Source organism: Diplotaxodon limnothrissa, linkage group LG8 (assembly GCF_057381915.1).
Source record: "Diplotaxodon limnothrissa isolate DT_005_m linkage group LG8, D_limnothrissa_male_GT1.1, whole genome shotgun sequence".
NCBI classification, from domain to species: Eukaryota; Metazoa; Chordata; class Actinopteri; order Cichliformes; family Cichlidae; genus Diplotaxodon; species Diplotaxodon limnothrissa.
The window spans coordinates 4,078,068-4,101,910 of NC_140603.1; the positions used below are offsets into that span (position 1 = coordinate 4,078,068).

At 43.1% G+C, this 23,843-nt stretch overlaps 1 protein-coding gene across 1 annotated transcript in view; it reads left to right on the plus strand.

The window, feature by feature from the left end:
• Window positions 1-23,843, plus strand: part of LOC146626140 (unconventional myosin-XVB-like) — a 107,019-nt gene that overhangs the window by 39,530 nt on the left and 43,646 nt on the right. The window contains exons 6-11 of the mRNA XM_085360336.1: window positions 2,802-2,950; window positions 3,303-3,348; window positions 4,177-4,301; window positions 5,765-5,879; window positions 5,973-6,148; window positions 14,907-15,000. Coding sequence (XP_085216462.1) covers window positions 2,802-2,950; window positions 3,303-3,348; window positions 4,177-4,301; window positions 5,765-5,879; window positions 5,973-6,148; window positions 14,907-15,000 — 705 coding nt within the window. The remainder of the gene's footprint in view (window positions 1-2,801; window positions 2,951-3,302; window positions 3,349-4,176; window positions 4,302-5,764; window positions 5,880-5,972; window positions 6,149-14,906; window positions 15,001-23,843) is intronic.

Genomic DNA, 23,843 nt, shown 5'->3' on the forward strand with positions numbered 1-23,843 from the left:
CCGTCCTCCGTCCGGACGCAGCAACGGGAGTTTGAGTAGAGACAACGAAAGGCATCTACAAACTGCTGAGGGACTTCATAGTGGCGTAGGATAGCCCATAGAGTCGGCCGGTGGACGCTGTCAAAAGCCTTCTCGAAGTCAATGAAATTAATAGAAATCTTCCTTTGGTATTCCAATGTTTGTTCAATGATCATGCGGAGGGTGAAGATTTGCTCGACGCATGACCGGCCACTCCGAAACCCAGCCTGCTCTTCTCGCAATCGTTCGTTCACTGCGTGTTGTAGCCGATTCAGAAGAGCGAGGCAAAACACTTTCCTGGGTACCGACAGCAACGTGATGCCCCGCCAGTTGTTACAGTCACCCAAATCACCTTTTTTTTTAAGTTTGATGATGGTGCCTTTTGTCCAATCATCGGGTACATGTGATGTTGACCAGCAGGCGTTTAGGAGTCTTGTAAGGGCGGCTTCAAGATGGGGTCCGCCATGCTTCAGCATTTCGGCGAGGATTTCGTCCAGGCCTGCTGCCTTTCCACTCTTGAGGAGTCGGATCGCTGTCTTGACTTCAGTGATGCTGATTTGTCCGATATCGACAGGAAGAAGATCCATGGAAGGTGCCAGGTCTTCGGCCTCGAACCGTTGGGGTGGCTCAGGTTGGTTCAGAGTATCGCGGAAGTGTTCGACCCATCATTGGTCTTGTTCAGCTGCAGTAAGGAGGACACGTCCATTTTTGTCTCGGCTTGGAACACCGCGGTCACCACGAGTCCCAGTTAGATTTAGAAAATTTATATATTTAAAATATATACAGTCAGGGAAAAATGATTTGAACCCCTGCTGATTTTGTAAGTTTGCCCACTAACAAAGAAATGATCAGTCTATAATTTTAATGGTAGGTTTGTTGAACAGTGAGAGACAGAACAATATCAAATAAATCTAGCAAAATGTTTTTCAGAAAAGTTATAAATGAATTCTCATTTTCATGAAGGAAATATGTGTTTGATCTGCAATCAATGAGCAAGCTTACTAGCTCCCATGAGTGTTTTTTACAGGTAACGAGCTGATACTGGGAGCCTTCTCAACTCGTTACCTCTTTTTTTCTTTCCCTCTGGTCCACTTGGAAAAATAAATCTGTTGGGCATTTTTTTGGCCTTCAGACAATAATACTGTTTGCTACAGTGCTGGACAGGACAGGCAAAATAAATACATAAATGATAAATTGATCATTTCTTTGTTAGTGGGCAAACTTACTGCCTGTAGTGGCTGTCTTCATCACTATCCATGGGTCATTGTAGGGATCATAAAGGAGTACAAGTACTTGGGGACCATCTGCAACAGCCACCTGAGGTTCTCCCCAACTCTGAGGTCAACCTGAGAAAGTTCCACCAGTCAATGTACCTCCTTAGAAAATTGAACTCCTTCTCTGTCAGTAATAACATCCTACTGACCTTCTACTACACCATTTAAAGTGCCATGTCATTTTCTGTGGTCTGCTGGTTCCATACCATAACCCTGCAGCACAACATTGTCAAGTTGTGCTCTAAGAGTATTTAACTTGCAGCTCCCTGACATCTTCAACGCAGCAACTCCACCCCAAGTCACTACTCCACAGACTCCCCCAAAATGGGACATTTTGCCATCATTTTTATGCCATGGGAGGAAGTAGAACTATGTTGTCCATCTTTTATGCAGTCATTGTTCTAATAATGTGATGGAGCCAAGTAATGATTTCTTATTTTGTTTTCCCCAAGGTGGATGTAGCTTTTGATAGTAATGGAGATTCTAAGTGATGCTATTAAATAAAATGAACAAAGCTTGATTCACTTCTGTGTTACCAGGCTATGAGTTTGTAATGGATGGATGTATTGTTCAAATCTTCAGTTTGTTTTATATCATCCTCAGTTTCATATCAAAAATTCAAAAGAAAAAAATCAATTTGCTAATAATTCTGATATTTACAATAACTGGGCTGCTGATGGCATATCTTTGTCTAAAATAAGGATAGTGACTTACTATTCATAAAAACTGACTATGGCAGTAACACAGCTGTGAAGAATTGTTCACGGTCACATCCTGTGGGTGTGTGGGTGAGAGTTTGACACTGAGTGTATCCCCAGTCACTACTGTCCATACAAAAATGCAAGATTGCAGGGACATTTTGGCTTTGCTTTTGCACAGTGGGAGTAATGGGAACAGTGTCCTCCATCTTTTATACAGTAATTGGCTGCAACACGTTCATCCATAAAATTAGCAGTTTTCTGATATTTAATTTTAACAGATTAAAGTCGGCTGCACTGAGAGATAAATGTAAACAATCTTATTGCTAGTTTGATATTTACCTTATTGTTCCTTAAAAGAGACAATGCGCCCTTAAAAGTGGTCAACATCCAAATGTTCTGATGCTCATCACTGTCTATCCTCACTCACTGCCCACCTTTCTTTTTCATCAGATGCTAGATATTATTCCAGGATCCTTTTAGTTTATAACCAAATATCAACAAAGTCTTAAATTCTTTTTTAAAGGGCATAACTGATAGAGCTGACCAAATTTAGTCCAATAAAGGACATCTTTGGTGTTCTGTGGGTGGTGTAGGCTCTAACTAAAAGTTATGAGACAGGTGGCTTTCCAACTGAGGGAACACTTTGTGTTTAGATATAAAGCCTATTCTTATAACAGTTCTCACCAGAATGGGTGAGAATTACAATGTTCTAAGATTTAAACTGTTTTTCATATGTAGAATCAAGTACCTACAGATAAATTGCATATTTTATAGGGATATTTACATTATAACTTTTATATGGCCACAGATGGTGTCAGAGCTGTTCCAGAAGGTTCAAGACAGTTATGTTCAGCAGACAGAGTTGGGCTGGAAAAGAAGGGGCCAGCGCCAACAGTCCACTACTGCGGCTTCGCATTTCCTCCAGTCCTTGACTGAACTTACCACCCGCTTGGAGAGGTACCAACAGAGGAAATTGGCTGATACAGAGCATCATTATCAAATCTGTGGATTTGTTTGGAAACCAGCTCAGTATCATCAGAAGGGATACTTTTTCACTGCTTGTGTAGAAAATACAGTTTTAGCAAATGGTTCCATTCATAGTGCTGTCAAATAGTTTTGACAGATTCATTTGATACAAGTTTAGTTATGATTATATAGCAACTTTTTTTGACAAGTAAACAAATGGTAAACACTGATGTCAACACAAAACATAGGATTTATTATTAAAAACATTTGCAGTTCAGGCTTTCTTGATTTTAACTCTGCCTTTAGGAATAACCTGTGACTGTATTTTTCTTTGATATTCTAGATGCAAAACTTCCTTCATTCATTGTCTGAAGCCAAACTATGTCAAGGTAACAAGACCAATTTTACAGTAATACACATATTTCTTTTCCATTAACTTGTGACATATGTGTAATGTGGAACAATTTCTACACTGCCCTAAGTCATGAGGTCTAAATAATCACTGAGGACCCTAACCCTAATTCTAACCCTATTTAGAATAATGAACAAAAAAATTGAATTCGGTTTACTTTTTTCCCTCAAAAAGTACTATTTGCTTGTCTAGTAATGGTTTATGTTAGGGTTAGAGACTTGGGTTGGTATCATTATTACTGACAGCTCAGGGCTCAGAAGTTTAAAGAAGGTCAACAATTTGAAGATGAAACCTGTGGATTGGGTTGCCATGGAATTACACTAGTTGTTCCTAGGTGTGTAATGCTTAGATTGAAATGTTGAGAACTGGGACCATGAAACCAAGATGCCAGTTTTTGTCAGCTACTCTGCTGTTTACCAATATGTAGCAGTAATGCTTGTATGACCATAATAAATAGGTTTTTTGAAGGACATAGTTTACATTTACAGTAAAATTTAAATAGACCTTTTCCGTTTTTCATTCACAAGACATGCCATCACATCACAGATGTCATCACAGTTCATTTTCCAGATTCTATTAATATTTGGTTCCCAGTGGGAGCCAGATAAATTGGGTTCTGAACCTTTTTTGTTTTTCTAGAAGGATTCAGATTTAGGATCACAAATCGGAACAAAACATTGGTACAATGGATAAAAATCTCTTAAAGTAGTATTATGACATCCCTTACTATTCATGAAATTGGAGATTTTTTTTAATTACAAGACAATGTAAAACCATGTGTTACTTCTCACATGTTTCTTATCAGCTTCCTGGTATCTTTGATGTGGACTATGTGTCAGCACAGCTGAGGCATGCGGGGTTGCTGGAGACCATCCACATCCGGAAAGAAGGTTTTCCAATAAGGATTCAGTACTCCTACTTTGTCTCAAGGTGCTGCAAACATACATACAGTGCTGAGCTCATTGCTAAAAGATAGTTTGCTTCTCACTTTCCTCCAAGCAGATGATCATTCATGAACGTTAATGTAGCTCAAACTACATGCAACTATTCACTCTTTTCAGTTTAAATTTATAAACAAAAAACAAAAATTTCAATAAAACAGTGGTGTGAAAAACCAGAGTAAAAAACACAAGTGAATCTAAGATGAATGACTGTATTTTTTTAAATAAAAATAAACAAACAAAAGAAAATGTGAAGGGAGAAGTGGGTCCTGAATGTTATTCGGCTTCCAAAATGGGGAATAACAAAAAATTTGAGAAACACTGCCATAAACATATGCAGAAAGCTTATTGTTGACAGATTTAATCCATTTGTCAAAGACTAAAACTAAAGACATTGAATTTTTTGTTTAGTGTCTGTTAATCATAAGAACTTTGGCATGCACTTAAGTAGGATTTTTATTATAGGACTGTTACTTCTATCCATCCATTCTCTTCCTCATATCATTACTTGTATTTTATTTTAATTAATGTTGTACTCGTAAATAATCTAAAAATGTCTTCCGCCGCTCCCAATTTTGGTATCACTTTTTAAAAAGCTGTGTCCCTATTTTAAACCTTTTTATTAATCAGTTCTGATCTTTTTGTTTTCATACCACATATTTAGTGATGACATGTGTCAGCTATTCTCTTGTTATGATCTAATATAATATTATAAACTACTAAATTCCATGTGTTAAGTGAATGTAAATTCCATGACTGTAGTTTCCTTAAACACTAATTTCCCTCCAGGTTGCCTCGAACCAAAGGTTCTCCATAAATCTTAGCAAATTTGAAAGTTCCTGCTGTCTCCATGAGAAATAAAATGTAAACATTTTTTAGGTACTGGCATCAAATGATCGATAAGGATTGGTGGCAAATTAAATCTGATATGTTTAAATCACGTTCTGTTCTGGAGGGCTGTGGCTCAGGTGGTAGAGGGGGTTGTCTCCCAATCTGAAGATTGGTGGTTCACTCTCTGGCTCTTTAATCTGCAAGTACCCTTGGGCAAGATACTGACTGCAAGTTGCCCCCTACACTGCAAAAACTCAAAGTCTTAGCAAGTATATTTGTCTTATTTCTAGTCAAAATATCTCATCACACTTAAAATAAGACAAAACCAGCTAAAGAGTAACAACTCAGTAAGATATATGAACTTGTTTTTAAACTGTGGAGCTTGAACTAGAAAATTTTCACTGTTCCATCAACAGATTTTTCCTCTTAGATGTTACTCTTTACCTGATTTTGTCTTATATTAAGTGTGATTAGATTTTTTTTTTGACTAGAAATAAGACAAATCTACTTGTTAAGATTTTGAGTTTTTGCAGTGTAGGCATCCACTGCATTATGAGTGTGTGCACAAATGTTGGACAAGGTGCTTAAAGGTCTTAAAGGTGTCATGTCTTTCTGATCCAGGTATGGGGTTCTGAAGGCCCAGGAGTTAAATGAAATATCAGACAGAGATCAGACAGTGGCTCTGCTGGAAATATTGGGTGCTGAGGAGGGACAGTACCAGTTGGGACTCACCAAGGTGACAAATTGTTCAATCATCTCACCATTTAGTTTGTTTTTAATTAGAAAGGTAAAGCAGATTTTCATTTACTGTATATGCAACTACATTTAGGTGTTCCTTAAGGAGCAACTGTACCAGCAGCTGGAAGAAAAATGGAGCAGCACTCAAACATGGGCTGCCATCACCATCCAGAGAAACATAAGGGGTTTCCTCTGCAGGAAGAACTTTAGATTCTTCAAACAGAAAGCCATTGTCATCCAGAGCCACATTCGAGGACACCAGGCCAGGTCTACTGAGGGAGAGGGGAAATCTATGCAATCTATGACATTCAATGGTGTTTGAGAAAGTGGTGTTTGGCCCCTTCCTGATGTCATACGTTTTTGTATGTTAATATTAGACAAAGGTAACACAATTAAGTAAAAATCAGTTTCCAAATTAAGGTGTCTAATATTAAGGGGGGGAAATCCAAACTTACATGGCCATGTGTGAAAATGTGACCCCCACCCCACTTATAACGCTTGTGGCAATTGTGGTAAAAGACCTTAGAACTGCCGGCATCACTTGCCTCAATTAAGGTCAGTGCTCCTGACTCCACCATAAGAAAGGGACTGGGCAAAAACGGCCTACATGGCAGAGTTCCAAGAACCAAAAACAATGCTAAGCAAAAGGAACATAAAGGCTTGTCTCAGTTTTGCCAGAAAGCGTCTTGATGATCTTCAAGACTTTTGGGAAAATACACTATGAATTGACAAGACAAAAGTTAAACTTTTTGGAGGGTGTGTGTCCCATTATGTTTGGTGTAGAAGTAACAGCATTTCAGAAAAGGAACATCATACCAACAGTAAAATATGGTGGTGGTAGTGTGATTGTCTGGGGCTGTTTGGCTACCATTGATCCAAAACATACCAGCAAGTCCATGGCTCAAGAAAAAACAAAATTTCTCTACAGCACTCTAAAAGACTCATTGCCAGTTATTGCAAGTGTCTGATTGCAATTGTTGCTGCTAAGCAATGGTCCAAGCTGTTATTAGGTTTAGGGGGCTTTCACTTTTTCACACAGGGCCATGTAGGTTTAAATTTTTTCCCCCATTAATCATAATGATATATTTGTCTAATATTTACATTTGTGTGTAAATAAATCAAGTGTGAAAAACAAAAAAAGGAAATCAGGAAGGGGGCAAACAGTTTTTCACACCGCTCTGTGTGTGTGTGTGTGTGTGTGTTTATATACTAGCGATCATATATGTGTATATACAGTGGGGCAAAAAAGTATTTAGTCAGCCACCGATTGTGCAAGTTCCCCCACTTAAAATGATGACAGAGGTCAGTAATTTGCACCAGAGGTACACTTCAACTGTGAGAGACAGAATGTGAAAAAAAAATCCATGAATCCACATGGTAGGATTTGTAAAGAATTTATTCGTAAATCAGGGTGGAAAATAAGTATTTGGTCACCTCAAACAAGGAAAATCTCTGGCTCTCACAGACCTGTAACGTCTTCTGTAAGAAGCTTTTCTGTCCCCCACTCGTTACCTGTATGAATGGCACCTGTTTGAACTCATCATCTGTATAAAAGACACCTGTCCACAGCCTCAAACAGTCAGACTCCAAACTCCGCCATGGCCAAGACCAAAGAGCTTTCGAAGGACACCAGGAAAAGTATTGTAGACCTGCACCAGACTGGGAAGAGTGAATCTACAATAGGCAAGCAGCTTGGTGTGAAAAAATCAACTGTGGGAGCAATCATCAGAAAATGGGAGACATACAAGACCACTGATAATCTCCCTCGATCTGGGGCTCAACGCAAGATCTCATCCCGTGGGGTCAAAATGATCATGAGAACGGTGAGCAAAGATCCCAGAACCACACGGGGGGACCTGGTGAATGACCTGCAGAGAGCTGGGACCAAAGTAACAAAGGTCACCATCAGTAACACACTACAACGGCAGGGAATCAAATCCCGCAGTGCCAGACGTGTTCCGCTGCTGAAGCCAGTGCATGTCCAGGCCCGTCTGAAGTTTGCCAGAGAGCACATGGATGATACAGCAGAGGATTGGGAGAATGTCATGTGGTCAGATGAAACCAAAGTAGAACTTTTTGGTTCAAGTGCGCATGCGCCAACCAGCGTGCAGCCTGTTACAGTCGCTCCTGCTTTTCTCTTAGTTTAGCTTTTTTTTTCTACGTATTCTTTTTTTTTTCTGACTTGTATTTTCCTCCGTTTTCTATCTCTTACTCAATCATGTGGATTGAGAGAGTTTTTGTTCTTCTGGTGGCCGTGGAACTGTTACTTTTATCAAGGAACGGGACCGCGGCACATCTCCTACACGCACGGACTGTTTACTCCAGAGATCAGCTGATCGCCCTGATGCCGGCCGGTTCGCTGGCCAGGCCCGCAGAAGTACCAGCTGAAATTTGGAGGAAAACACATCGGGGATGCAGAGATCAAGGACAGAAGAGAAGAAAAAAGGTGACGGTGAGACAGCGGAGGCTCGAAGCGAGGAGGAGGTTTAAACCGTGTCTGCCGTCTATCGTGATGGGTAATGTGCGATCGTTGGCAATTAAAATCGACGAGCTCTCAGCACTGGTACGGAGTCAGAGGGAATACCGAGAGTGTAGCCTGATGTGTTTCACCGAATCATGGATGCACCAGGACATTCCCGATGAGAATGCTTCCGTGGAAGGCTTCCACACTGTTCGGGCGGACAGGGACAGCATCGCTAGCGGTAAGCGGAAAGGAGGTGGGCTTGCTGTTTTAGTTAACAACCGGTGGTGTAACCCTGCCAACATAACAATCAAAGAAAGGATTTGTTGCCCGGACACTGAACTGTGTGCTGTTGGACTCAGGCCGTATTATTTACCCAGGGAATTCTCTCACGTCATCTTGGTGGCTGTTTATGTACCCCCCTCTGCTAACCCCACAGCTGCATGTGACACTATCCACTCTGCCATAGCTCGGCTACAGACTCAGCACCCGAGTGCCTTTATTGTGATCTCGGGTGACTTCAACCATGTATCACTGGACAATACACTACCAACATTCAAACAATATGTGGACTGTCCCACCAGGGGAGAGAAAACTTTAGACTTACTGTATGCTAACGTCAAGGATGCATACAGCTCCTCCTCCCTCCCCCCACTTGGTAGGTCAGATCATAACCTGATTCACCTCACCCCCCGCTATGTGCCAATTGTGAGGAGGGAACCTGTGACCACCAGGACTGTCAGGAGGTGGTCAGAGGAGGCCTTAGCAGAACTACAGGGCTGTTTCGAGGTGACCGACTGGGAAACACTCTGTGAGCCTCACGCCGAGGACATCAATGGGCTTACTGAGTGTATCACAGACTACATAACTTTCTGCACCGACTCCATTGTTCCAGCTCAGACTGTTCATTGTTACCCAAATAACAAGCCGTGGGTGACTAAGGACATCAAAGCCCTCCTCAACAACAAGAAGAGGGCTTTCAGAGGGGGCAACAAAGAGGAGGTGAGGAAAATCCAGGTGTTACTAAAGGACAAGATCAGAGAGGCTAAGGACAATTACAGGAGGAAGCTGGAGTGGAAACTCCAGCAGAACAGCATGAGAGAGGTGTGGAGGGGCATGAAGACCATCACTGGATTCAGGCCAACCAACAGCAGGGGAACTGAGGGAGGTGAGAATAGAGCCGACGAGTTGAATCTGTTTTTCAATAGATTCGACACCACAGTGTCTGCTCCTACCCCCACAACCTCACCTGTAGTCAGCCTGGAATCCAGAACCACACCACTGTGCCAGCCTCTCTCTTCACATGGCGCTGTTGCCTCCTGTGAGATTCCTGACACCCCTCCCCCACCCATCACCTTCACTCAATACCAGGTTGAGATGCAAATGAGGAGACTTCACTCAGGCAAGTCTGCTGGACCAGACGGAGTGAGTCCCCTTGTCCTCAAGACCTGTGCCCCCCAGCTGTGTGGAGTCTTTCATAAACTGTTTATGCTGAGTCTGAGTCTGCAGAGGGTCCCGGTGATGTGGAAGACATCATGCCTCGTCCCTGTACCAAAGACGCCACGTCCCAGTGGCCCCCAGGATTACAGGCCCGTGGCATTGACCTCCCACATCATGAAGACCCTGGAAAGGCTCATCCTGGACCAGCTGCGACCCATAGTAAGACCACACCTGGATCCCCTTCAGTTCGCTTATCAGCCTCGTCTCGGAACTGAGGACGCCATCATCTACCTGCTCAATCGTGTCTACACCCATCTGGACCAGCCGGCGAGCACTGTGAGGGTCATGTTTTTTGACTTTTCCAGTGCTTTCAACACCATCAGGCCGACCCTCCTGGGTGATAAGTTAGCAGCGATGCAGGTGGATGCTTCTCTGGTGTCCTGGATTGTTGATTACCTGACAGGAAGACCACAATATGTACGTCTCCCACAGTGTGTGTCTGACAAGGTGATCAGCAACACAGGGGCACCACAGGGGACTGTCCTCTCCCCCTTCCTCTTCACCCTCTACACCACAGACTTCAGCCACTGCACAGAGACATGCCATCTTCAGAAGTTTTCTGATGACTCTGCGGTGGTTGGATGCATCAGCAGGGATGATGAGACAGAGTACCGGGCTGTGGTCGACTCCTTTGTCACGTGGTGTGAGCAGAATCATCTGCAGCTCAACGTGGCAAAGACCAAGGAACTGATCGTGGACTTCAGGAAGACCAGGAAACACTTGACCCCTGTTTCAATTCAGGGGGTCAGTGTTGACATTGTGGAGGACTATAAATACCTTGGAGTACACATTGACAATAAACTGGACTGGGCTAAAAACACCACAGCACTTTACAGGAAGGGCCAGAGTCGTCTCTATTTTTTGAGGCGACTGAGGTCCTTCAACATCTGCCAGAAAATGCTGAGGATTTTCTATGAGTCTGTTGTGGCCAGTGCGATCCTCTATGCTGTTGCATGCTGGGGGAGCAGGCTGAGGGTCGCAGATGCCAACAGACTTAATAAACTAATCCGTAAGGCCAGCAATGTTGTGGGGATGGAGCTGGACTCCCTCAAGGTGGTGTCGGAGAGGCGGATGCTGTCCAAGATAAAGACAATGTTGGATAACACCTCCCACCCACTCCATGACATGCTGGTCAGTCACAGGAGCACGTTCAGTGAGAGACTGAGATTACCGAAAAGCACCACTGAACGACACAGGAAATCATTCCTGCCTGTGGCCATCTCCCTGTACAACGCATCCACTTAACACACTGTTTGCTGCTACAACTACACATGTTTCTTTTCCAACTATTTATTTATGAGTGACTTATGTATGTATGTATGTATATATATGTATATATTGTACTATTCTTAGTTAGTGTATTGTCTGTCTTGTCTTAATGTTGGTTTAAAATGGAGCACTGTAACAAAAAATAATTTCCCCCAGGGATCAATAAAGTATTCTGATTCTGATTCTGAAAACTCAACTCGTCGTGTTTGGAGGAAGAAGAATACTGAGTTGCATCCCAAGAACACCATACCTACTGTGAAGCATGGGGGTGGAAACATCATGCTATGGGGCTGTTTTTCTGCCAAGGGGACAGGACGACTGATCCGTGTTAAGGACAGAATGAATGGGGCCATGTATTGTGAGATTTTGAGCCAAAACCTCCTTCCATCAGTGAGAACTTTGAAGATGAAACGAGGCTGGGTCTTCCAACATGACAATGATCCAAAACACACCGCCCGGGCAACAAAGGAGTGGCTCCGTAAGAAGCATTTGAAAGTCCTGGAGTGGCCTAGCCAGTCTCCAGACCTCAACCCCATAGAAAATCTGTGGCGGGAGTTGAAAGTCCGTGTTGCTCGGCGACAGCCCCAAAACATCACTGCTCTCGAGAAGATCTGCATGGAGGAATGGGCCAAAATACCAGCTACTGTGTGTGCAAACCTGGTAAAGACCTATAGTAAACGTTTGACCTCTGTTATTGCCAACAAAGGTTATGTTACAAAGTATTGAGTTGTATTTTTGTTATTGACCAAATACTTATTTTCCACCCTGATTTACGAATAAATTCTTTACAAATCCTACCATGTGGATTCATGGATTTTTTTTTTCACATTCTGTCTCTCACAGTTGAAGTGTACCTCTGGTGCAAATTACTGACCTCTGTCATCATTTTAGGTGGGGGAACTTGCACAGTCGGTGGCTGACTAAATACTTTTTTGCCCCACTGTATATGTATGTATACATATATATGTATGTATATATATATGTATGTATATATATGCACACACATATATATATACACATATATATATATGTATGTATATATATGCACACACATATATATATACACATATATGTACTAGTGCTGTCAGCATTAATCTCGTTAAAATGATGTTAATACCATAACCGCATTAACGTGCCAAATCCCTGTTAGCGACAGGGAATGTGCATCTTCTTTTTGTTTTCATATTTTAATTTATATTTAATTGTGTTGTGGTTTGCAGTGTTTTGTGTTGTTTCACTTAAAATTAGTTTAAAAGGAAAAAGCTGAAAATTTAAATAGTTAAAAGTTGAAATGTAAAAAGTTGGTTTTTATATTATATGATATATTTATTACATTTTATGTGGAGTGAATAAATAGAAGTATATTTACAGTGGCCCTAGAGACAAAGCACGTACAAACTCCAAAACACGTACAAACTCCAAAACACGTACAAAACACAAGAGAAGTGCTCCAGGATGCTAGGGCTTTTGTTACCTAGTGGCTACACAAGCCAGGAAGTACCAGCAACCGGATTTGGTGTGTGGTAGTAAGAGGTAAATGAACATTTTTTTTAAATTATTTGAATATATATGAGTGGTTGTGTATAAATACACAAACAGCTTTATTTGCAACATGCAGGTTGCCCTGCAGTGAAATGGGACACCCCCCCCCCCCCCGACCTTACACACACAACACAGACATCACATGGGGATACAAGTCGGAGATCGGTAGCGTTACAGAAAAACACTGAAATATACACTACAATAGGAAAGTACAAGAGGAAAAAAAGAGACCTCTACTCATGCTGTGCTTCCATGGTAGGACAGCATGAGAACAGGAAACAAAAAAATTCCTCTGCACAAAAAGCACATAAATGTCCACAGCACAACATTGTGAAAGACATGACTAGCCACAGGATTGGGTGGGGGGTGAGGAGTAATCCGAAGCGAACACAGCAGCCGCCCTGCACAGCACTACCATTCCAGCGCGGCACATGGACCCGCCGTGTTCCCCCGCAGGAAACAAGCATTGAAGGCGTTTGGAAATGGAGGGGGGATGAGTGTGTGCTTATCAGTGTAAGTGTATGTGTGTGCGTGTCCAGAGTTCAGCTGAGACAGTGTCCTTCGCCCTGCCAGGCTAAGTAAACAGTCTACCAGCCAACCCAGGTGGCCTTGCATGGAATGGGAAGGAACAGACTAAACACAGTCGTTATCAGGGAGTTTTTGTTCAGCTCCAGCCTTGCCGCTGGCGCCAAAGGGGCTATCCGCATGAAGTGATGGTGCTTTTTACTTTAGTGCGAACAGCTCATATGAATTTCAAAGCAGTTCTACAGTCCAACACTGGTCTCTCAGTTGGAGAGCCGCGAACTTCCCCATACTTGCGTTCTGTGATGTTGTCATTTCTTGTGCTCAAGGAGCCGATGTCTGAGAACTCACGGCAGTGTGCCTCCCCGAGATGTCATCCAATTTGCGCCCAGAGATGTTATTCCGAGCGAGCCCAGTCTGTATCCAGTCTGCAGTCAGAGGTCTTATTCTGAATATTCACAGCAGCCGTAGCCTCTCCAAGATCTTATCTGTGCTACACTCAATGAGCCCATTTTGAGAAACTCACGCCTCTTCCCATCGTTTCAATCCCAGCGGGCAGCCTTGTGGGGGTTTGAACAGCTGGTTCCGCTTTCTTAATTCTTCGATAAGTCAGGGCCAAGCCAGCTCCGATCAGCAAGAACCCTGTTACCATGGTTCCAAATAGGTAGATATCTTCAGCACTCAGGCTCACCCAAGCCCAAACTTCTCGTTGAGAAAGGGGTGTCAGTTGCATTTAGGGACCAGTTGATCAAATCCATAATTCCTCTTTTAGGTTTTAGAGAACGGACTGTGAGGGAGTGTTCCAGGGAAGAAAAAAGCACGAGACAAGACAAGGACATAAGAAGCTAAGCAGGGAAGCTAAGGGAGAGGAGAGGAGAAAAGTGCGACCGCCTTCGCTGAGAGCCAAACGAAAGAGAGCCAGGGATAACAATACACATATGCTTTCAATTGTGTAATTTAAGTGATCTAGGTAGCTCTGTTTTGGAAGTTCAGTTAACGCTAGAAATGTGTTTTGGAGTTTGTACATGCTTTGTCTCTAGGGGCCACCGTATATATTTATATATAAACATATATAAATAAAACCACAGGTTTTTTTTACATTAGTAATTCCTTTGGTGCATAATTTTATGTTGTTGTTAATAATAAATTAAAGCAACAAAACAACCTGAAGAGCCGGTTGGGAGCCGACTCTTTTTAGTGAGCCGAGCCGAAAGAGCCGGTTCTCTAAAAAGAGCCGGAAATCCCATCACTACTGCGTGTTAGCGCATTGACACCGTGTGTGAGCTAGAAATAAAGAACCTGTTGTTAAGGCAGAAGAGGAAAAGATTTGGAAACCTGTCCACTAAAAATTTTTATGAAGCAGTGTAAAAATTAAAACTAGTCTAGGTCAACATGCGATCCACTGTTTATATTTTAAGTTGTTAGTGGGTTGATTTTGAAGCTATATCAGTGTGGATGTTTAAATACAGGTCTGGTTAAAGAAACCGAACAGAACCTTTCAACTTCATTTAACTGTAGGAGCTTTGTGTCTCTGAATACATTGACATTCTCACAGGAAGACTGAGTGAAGAGTAGTTCTGAAACTGCACTAACCCACTGTACAGAAAACCAGTAAAGATGCATTTCATAGAGGTAGTGAAAGGGCATAGTCCTTAAAGGGGTTTAGGACATTGCTTTCAGTTATGTACAAATGTAATCCCTTGTGTGCTGCTGCTCTTCTCCTGCTTTTAGGAAGTACTACAAACGTTTGAAGCAGTCCTTCACTCAGTTCTGGGCTTTGATGCTAATAACCAGGAACACCATAAAGAGACATCACTGGAGAAAGGTATACATGAGAGAAAGAAAGTGTGAAAGAGAGAAAGAGAGAGGTCCTCACTCCGAAGGCCATGCCTGAGTTTGTTGGCAGTCTCATGATTTCTGACTTTCTTATGGAATAATCTGTCGTAATTCTCATGCAAAACCAGCCTCAAAAGAATTAGGCTTGGTGTGGCATCAGTCTGTCTAAAATTCACAAGAATCAGTACTCCTCTACAGTATTGGTCAGGCTTTAAACAAACCATATACATTAATCACCTAATGGGTCCTCACCCTAATCTGGTCTTTAAATCTGATGTCATTAGTCATTTCCAGTTCCAAACTCCACTTCAGGTCCCAAAGTCAAACGAACACTGTGGCAAACTGTTACAAACTGTCAAAACTCTTTAATATTTAATAAAATGATCAGTGTTGCTGCTCTACCAGGTGTACCAATTAAGTTTAAAATTCAGGTTACCATGAAAACAGAATTTATGAAATTTAGTGAGTTAGAAGTTAGCAGGGAGTTGACTCGCTAGTTTCGACCTAAACGCAATATACCTTGTACTGATTGAGGAATTAAAGAAAATATATAGTAAAACATACAGCTCTGCTATTACTTCTGACCTAAATGAAGACAGAAAACTGAACAGCAGTGAAGTTTGTAGGGTTACTGAAGTTGGACTCCTGAAGAAGGCATATCTTCGCGACTGCAGTTTGGAGTCCTTCTTCATACAAATGCTGAGTCTCCAGGGTGAAATGAAGGACCTTTCTGATGGAACAAATCAACCGCTGATGATTTTTTACATTTTCATTGTAAGTGGGCCAAAGAAGTTAATTAAAAGTAGTCTAACATAAATGTAAATGCTGTAATTTGATTATTTTAATAAACCATGTAACTTGGATGGATTAGATGCTGGCGTGACCACAATGCACACGTCTGATGTCGGTCACAGTGGCCCAAGGGATCGCTCAGGGAGTTTGTGTGTTCGCTCAGACACATTAAAAATTAGAGGGAACATTGCTGTCAGCCTGAAGGGCAGTGTCCACAAAATAGGACTTATTAAACATGTTAAACCTTTAGGGTAATTAACTCAACCAGGTAACAGCAGCATTGGTTGCAGCTCAAAACATAAGTACAAAACAGCAACAATACAGCATTCCCACTCCCCAGTCCTTCCTTCCCTCCCATTACCCCAGTGTCTACAGATCCAGCCTCTTGACTGGCCTGCGTACCCAGCCGCACCTTGTGCGTACCTGATCCGGGACGTCTGCGTGAGTGGCAGTGTTGCCAATTTAGCGACTTTGTCGCTATATTTAGCGAGTTTTCAGACCCCTTAGCGACTTTTTTTCTAAAGAAAGTCGCTAAAAAAAGACGTGAAAGCGCGTATCGCTTTTACTCTCAACAAGCAGCGGGTGCTGTAACGCAGTCAGTTCTTCTTTTACTCTTATGCTGTTTTGTGGATCACAAGGTTTAAAACTACTTATAAACACACACACACAAAGTAACTCCACCAGAGTGCCTATTTCGGGTCACTTGCTGGTCCAAGCCCGGGTAAAGGAGCAGGGTTGGAATTGTGACATTAAAAAAAACAATAATTGCTAAAAGAAATTTAATTTGTAGTTCTAAATAAACTCTAAATGCATTTTTTACTCACTTTATGTCTCTTCCACGATGTTATTTCTCTCTCCAACAACATAGGTTACAATTAGATTAGCATGATCAATCATGCAAATTAGGCGATGACGTCATTTATCGACTTCTAGCGACTTTTAGGACAACCAATAGCGATTTTCCTTACTGAGGAGTTGGCAACACTGGTGAGTGGGTGCAAGCATTGGGGCCGGACTAGGGGCCAAGGGTGGGGTCTCTGAAGTGGAGACACCAGCGCACTGGGATGGCAGCCCCTCAGTGTCCACAGTGGGTGGTGGAAGGGGTTGTGGCATAGCCCGTGGAGATGGTTCGAGGAGGAGATGGCGGTGGTTCCGTTGCAGCACTGCACCTTGGGGTGTGGCAATGAGATAGGACCTCAGAGTGACGTTCTCCTTGGAGACAATGGCAGGTGTTGCCCAAGCCTTCTCCTTGTCCAGCTTAGTAAGGACAGATGGTAGTGATGGGATCTCCGGCTCTTTTTAGAGAACCGGCTCTTTCGGCTCGGCTCACTTCAGCTCCCAACCGGCTCTTCAGGTTGTTTTGTTGCTTTAATTTATTATTAACAACAATATAAAATTATGCACAAAAGGAATTACTAAAGCATATGTGTATTGTTTGTGTATTTATACACAACCACTCATATATATTCAAATAATTTAAAAAAAAATGTTCATTTACCTCTTACTACCACACACCAAATTGGGTTGTTGGTACTTCCTGGCTTGTGTAGCCACTAGGTAACAAAAGCTCAACACTGCGCCTAGCATCCTGGAGCACTTCTCTTGTGTTTTGTACGTGTTTTGGAGTTTGTACGTGCTTCGGAGTTTGTACGTGTTTTGGAGTTTGTACGTGTTTTGGAGTTTTTACGTGCTTTGGGGTTTGTACGTGCTTCGGAGTTTTTACGTGTTTTGGAGTTTTTACGTGTTTTGGAGTTTGTACGTGCTTCGGGGTTTGTATGTGTTTTGAAGTTGTGGATGGAGTGGCGGTAGGGGCTTAGTACCATGGCGGTGGTCGTAGTAGAACGCCTGCTCGGCCTTCTGACTAGCGTCCCTTCGTTTAACCTCTCTTTTGGTGGGCCATTTAGGTTGAAGATTCTTCTCCAAGGTGGGCAGGGTTGTCCTGATCTTCCTCCCAAGTTCCGCTGGGCTGAAGCCTGTAGTGGCACAGGGAGTAGACCTACAGCACATTAGTGCTATTAGTGGGTCATCATGCTGGAGGATTTTCTTTGCGGTCTGTACTGCCCTCTCCGCGTGACCATTTCCCTGTGGGTGGTGGGGATTAGATGTTATGTGGGCGAAATCTATCTCCCTCGCGAAGGCCTGGAACTCAGAGCTGGAGAACTGAGGGCCATTGTCACTCACCACCTCGTCAGGGATCCCAAACCTAGCAAAGGTCGACTTCAGTTTCTGAACAACCTGGCCACTGGTTGTGGATGGTAGATGCAGTATTTCCAGAAAACGTGAGTAGTAGTCTGACACAACAAGGTAATTATTCCGGTCGTGTTCACAGAGATTCAGGGCTATCCTTTGCCATGGACGATCCGGCAAAGGTGTGGAGATGAGCGGCTCCCTTGTCTGTGTTGGCCTCTGCGCCAGACAGGTGTGGCACTGCAGCACTGCATTCTTTAGCTCAGTGGAGAGCCCCGGCCACCACACAGATGAATTAGCCCTATCCCTGCACTTGGTGAGGCCTTGGTGCCCTTCATGTAGTTTTTGTAGAATGGCTGTTCTCTGTGACTTTGGAATGACAATCCTGCAGCCTCGTATGACCAGGCTGTCAGCCTCTGATAGCTCGTTCTTCACTTTCATGTACGCTTTGATGTTCAGTGGCACACTAGCTCCATATGCAGGCCAACCCCTGCGTATGTACATGATGACAGTCTGTAGTTCAACATCAGTTGCAGTAGCTGCTTTAATGCTTTCCATTCGGCTTGGGGATGCTGGAATGCCCTGTAACACGGTGGCTATGTAGCAGTCCACTTCACTGTGAGTGCTAGTGTCATCCTCAGCCCGTGACAACGTATCGGCGATGACAAGCGTTTTGCCAGGAACATAGATGGCCTCTGGCTTGTACCTCATGAGCCGCATCAGGAGGCGTTGACACCTCAATGGAACATTGTCAAGGTCCTGGCTGTTGACCAGGGGCACCAAAGGTCTATGGTCAGTCTCAAGCCTGAAGCGATCTAAGCCACATAAATACTTATCAAACTTCTCGCAGGCCCACACACTCGCAGCACCTTCTCAAGTCGGTTGTCGTGTTGTTCTATGGTGGCCCCATAGACCGGGATGTCAACCATAAAGACCTCCACACCCTCAAGCCCCTCCACACCCTCGAGCCCTTCTAAGGTCAACAACATCTTTTGCTGAAAGATCTCTGGTGCACTTGTTATTCCAAAGGGCAGCCTCTTAAAACAATACCTGCGGCGCGATGAATGTCGTTAGTTTGCAGCTCTCGTGGTGCAACGGGATCTGCCAAAATCCACTGGCAAGATATAGCGCTCTCTTTTGACAGACTTATTCAGCTTTGACAGTGTTCTTCTTCAAGACAGGCACCATTGGGGCACACCATTCGGTAGGTTGGGTCACCCTCTCAATGACACCATGATTCTCCATTCTTTGTAGTTCCTCCTTCACTTTCTGCAGCATGGGGAAAGGCACATGGCATGCTGTATGGACCACCAATGGCACAGCATTGTCCCTTTACTGAATTTTGACTGGCTCATTTTTTAGTGTTCCGTGTTCACCATAAAGTGGTTGGTTCCTGGTAGCAATGAGCATTGCTTCATCAATTCTTCCCACCAGGTTCATCTGCACTGACAAGGAGCGGCTGAGAAGGTTGTTAACTCTGCGTCCACGAACCACATACACCTTGGATAGGTAGTCTTTGCCTTTATAGCTTATTGTGGCCTTGAAGTAGCCGAGACATAACATCTCTCCTCCGGGGCTATCTAGAGGGAGATTAGAAGGCTCTAGTGTTCTCTTATGAGCAAGTGTGTGGAACGTGTCTTCATTTATGATAGTGACATCTGCTCCTGTGTCGATCTTAAATTCTATTGGGGCAGAGTCTAGCCGTAACTGCACAGTCCATGCTTCACTATTTCCTTTTGCATTACACACTGAGCCTAGAAAGTATGAGGCCTGCTTGCTTTTCTCTGTCTCAGTAACCTCATTCACTGATCTGGTGTTACGACACACCCTGGCCCAGTGTCCCATTTTTCGGCAGCCATGGCAAACAGATTTTGCTGCTGGGCACCTTTTGTCCCTGGCATGCTGTGTCTTTCCACACTTACCGCATTTCTTGTCACGCCCCGACCAATTATTTTTCCGTGGGTAGCCTGCCTCGCTGTTGTTGTTGTGATTTCCAGTCCATGATTTTCCGTTTATCCCGTACCTCCTGTACTGAGCCTCCCGCATCTCCCTGCAAGCTGACCTGCGCTGCGACCTCCTCTGACTGTCTGGGTTGTTTGCGCCAACATGAGGTCCTTCATCAGCTGTAGCCTGCGGGAGAGGTCCTTGTCTAGTATCCCGACCACAATACGGTCGCGGATATCTTCCTCTTTACATGCACCAAACTCACAGTGCCCTGAGAGGTCATACAGGGCTCGGATAAAACTCTCCGCCGTTTCGCCTGGCCGCTGGACACGCTGGTGAAAACATGCTCTCTCATGTATAATGTTCCTCTGCGAGAAAAAATACTCGTCGAACTTCCTCATTACACATCACGACTTTCATCAGCGGCGAAGGTGAGTGACTTGTAAATGTTCTCTGCTTCATTGCCCATCGCGTAGATTAGACAGCTCACCTGTACTTGTCCTTCGTCTTTGTGGAGTTTCGTTGCGATCCTGTAGCGCTCGAAACACTGTTTCCAGTCGGGCCATTCCGTTGGCTTATCGAAGGGGAAGCTTGTCGGGGGATTAAACTTAGCCATTCGTTGTTTCCTCCCTTATGACGTTATTCCGGCGATGGTCCGGGTGAGTTCTGACACCATTGTAGAATGACCACTCGGTAGCTTTCTTATGATGCTGCTTTATTGAACGTATATCCAGCATGGGTTATTACAGCACAACAACGGGTGCGGTAGCTAGGAGTAGAACAGCACATAGACAGCCCTGCCGCAAAGCATATCAGGGTGGCATAAAGCCGCAATGCCCACCCCCTCAACACAGGCAACCCAGTATATGACAGCCATCAGTGTAAATCTCAATAGGTCAGCATCTTCCTCTGGCACATACATGGTGAAACAACTTTGATGTCAGACATCAAAACAACAGGCTCTTTTCTGAACCTTGTCAGCACGCTAGCCATGCCATTTGATTAGTCCAAGAACTTTGAGTCTTCCTTGGATAGCCCAATCTGCTCATCAAGACTGCTCTGAGGGAAGTCCATCTTGAACTGCTGTTTCCATAGCTTGTCCAGTGTAACAGCAAAAACTCTGTTGGCTGTAACTGTTGACAGCCATCCTGGCCAATTCACAGCATTCTTGACTAAGTGGCCCATTCACTGTCCAAACGAGCATGGTCTTAATGGCGGAAGGTCCATCACCTACACTCTGGATGACCTTTAAAGGTTCTATGGCTCTGGGCATATTCATGCCGATCAAAAGGTCCAGAAAGGTATATGTTTCTACAAGCTTACAGTCTTGTTCACCGGAACCAGTAAGACCATTAGTCTGGATTGTAACAGGATCTGCCTCATTGTGAAGTTTGACCTCTTTCTTCTCCTTTTGGTGGATATGGAGCATACTTACATGTCTGAAATCACAGATTTTACACAAAATTCATTTTCTGCATTCTTGGGTGGTGTGTCCAATACAACTCCAAATAGATGCTATTCTTTTTAAGAAACGAAATCTTCTCCTTATGAGGTTTCTTATCAGGGAGAGTGTGTGTCCACCTTTGCAGAACAGACAAGCCATCACAGCACTGTGACAATCTTGAGCCCCTTTTTGATTCTTTCTCTCAGAAAAAGTTGTGCCAAAGCTACTTCCTTTAGCCCTTGGATGTGGAGAACGTCTCCCTCCATCACTGCCCTTGGCTGTTAGATGTGTTGATGGAGCATCACATAGATTTCCAAAGACAGGATCTGTAGCAATTTTAACATGACGCTCAAGGAAGGAAGCCATGTCAGTGAATGCAGCTCTGTGATGTTGCCTCTCCTGGATGTCACATGCTACTGTTCACCATTTGTCTTTTAATTTACATGGCAGTTTTATAATCACAGCAAGCATACTGGCAAGCGTAACCTCTTCCATTGCATTGCAGCATCTATGTATAAGCAAACAATACATCTGAAAAGCCTTTCTGTCTTCTCATCTAATCAGTGGCCATGAGTGAACTTTATTCAGATAAGCATCTCTGGAACAAAAGTCTCTGTGTCTGCACTGATTTCAAGCCCGTTACTCTTTTTTTTTTTTAATATGATTCTATTCCACTGGATTTCCATGAACCAGTGCTCTCCACAGTGGATCCAGTTCTCAGCACATTCACTTTTGCAACAATTGCAGCTATTATCTGCTTCAAGCTGTTTGGAAACCTTGTTCCATCTTTCTCCTCAATTGTTCCTCCTGTTCTTCAAGAAAATGTTTTTGTTTGAGCATATGCTGGCTGTAACAAGGCAGCCATTTTAGCTTCTGCTCTGAGACATGCAGATGAAGTAGATGATATTTTTGAGCTCAACCTACTGCCTTGGTTTGACACACTATCAGATGGCAACACATCATCATAGACATCATGCTGGAGATTAAGAGACAGTTGAGGTTCTTTTCCAAAGTGCTCTTGAACCCTCACTTCTCCTAGGGGTGTTTCCTGTGACTGTACCCTGTCAGGTGACGGCCTGCCTGAACGTTTGTCAGTTTCAGACAGACATATTTTAACACCCTCCATAAACCCTTTATTGTATTTAGCAATGCTTAAGAACCATGTATTTTAATTATCTTTCTAATCAAATGAGATTAATGAAAGAAGAGATTTATGCAATGCCTACCATCCTTAAACAGGTCTCTTAACTCATAGTTAAATTAAACGATTCAACTTGTGAATAATTTATAAATTTATTTCATTAGCTCTTTAAAAGACATAATGACCCTTTTCATTTTGTTTACATGCTTTTTCCGATCTGTTTGGATAGTTTCAATTTTGTTTGCAAGAACTTTCTCGGTGAGAACAATTAATCTTTTATAATTTTCAGGTTTTCCAACAACAGATGCAGCTTGTGATTAGAGCAGGGCGATATGACCAAAAATATTTATCACGATATACATTTGAAAATTTGCGATAACGATATAACTGACGATATAATTGACACCAGACAAAATACTTTACAACTCCACAACTTTATTTGTGCAAAACAAAAACAAAAAAACATCAATGTATTTTCACTTCAACAAGCAGCTGTTTTTTATGTGCATTAAAGTTATATAAAAATTTAACAGTGCAAATGCAAATTCCTTGCTGCCAGTTTAACCAAACCTGATTCCAAATAGAGCACATTTCATTCATAATGTTGTCAGTCCAAGCCCATTATGTATTCACGATTTGAATCCTGGGTTGTGTGAAATCCCAGAAATAAACAAAGTGAATCTGTGAACTGAGGTGTAGGTCTATTAGGTTATGTTGTGGTGATCCTCGGGTTGGGGGATGGGTGTTCATGCTGGAGTGCAAAATTAAAACCTGCCTGTATGGAAGATGGATTAGAAAAGTTCAAAGCCATCAGGTGCTCAGTTTAGAAAAAAGAGAAAAGAAGAGGAGGAGAAACGAGCAAAAGATACAGGTAAGCAGATGTGTCATTGGATAATGGCACATCTGCATCCTGAAACAATCAGAATCAGCCCAGTGCACCAAACAGGCTAGGACCGCCACTGTGCGGGAGGCTCTGTCACTGGCGTTTTTGCTGACAAATACTGGCGACTGTCAAACCTTTGAGTCACTGAACAGCTGAATAGGGGACTAATTTTGACACACCCGCTGTTCAAACATAAATCCAAGTTTCAGTTTAAGTCTCTTTTATTTGTTATCAAAATCTTTAAAAATCCACCCGAACATCAGTGATCACAACATTCAAGATTTGAGTGGTCAGCAAAAGTCAACTTCCCCCATCACCCACCCACTCAAAAAACTCCCTCCATAAGCTCACAGGTGATATAATAATCACTACCAACACCACATGACCCAAAGCTATGCCTATCCACCACAGGCTGGACTAACCTATAAGAACAATGTGGCC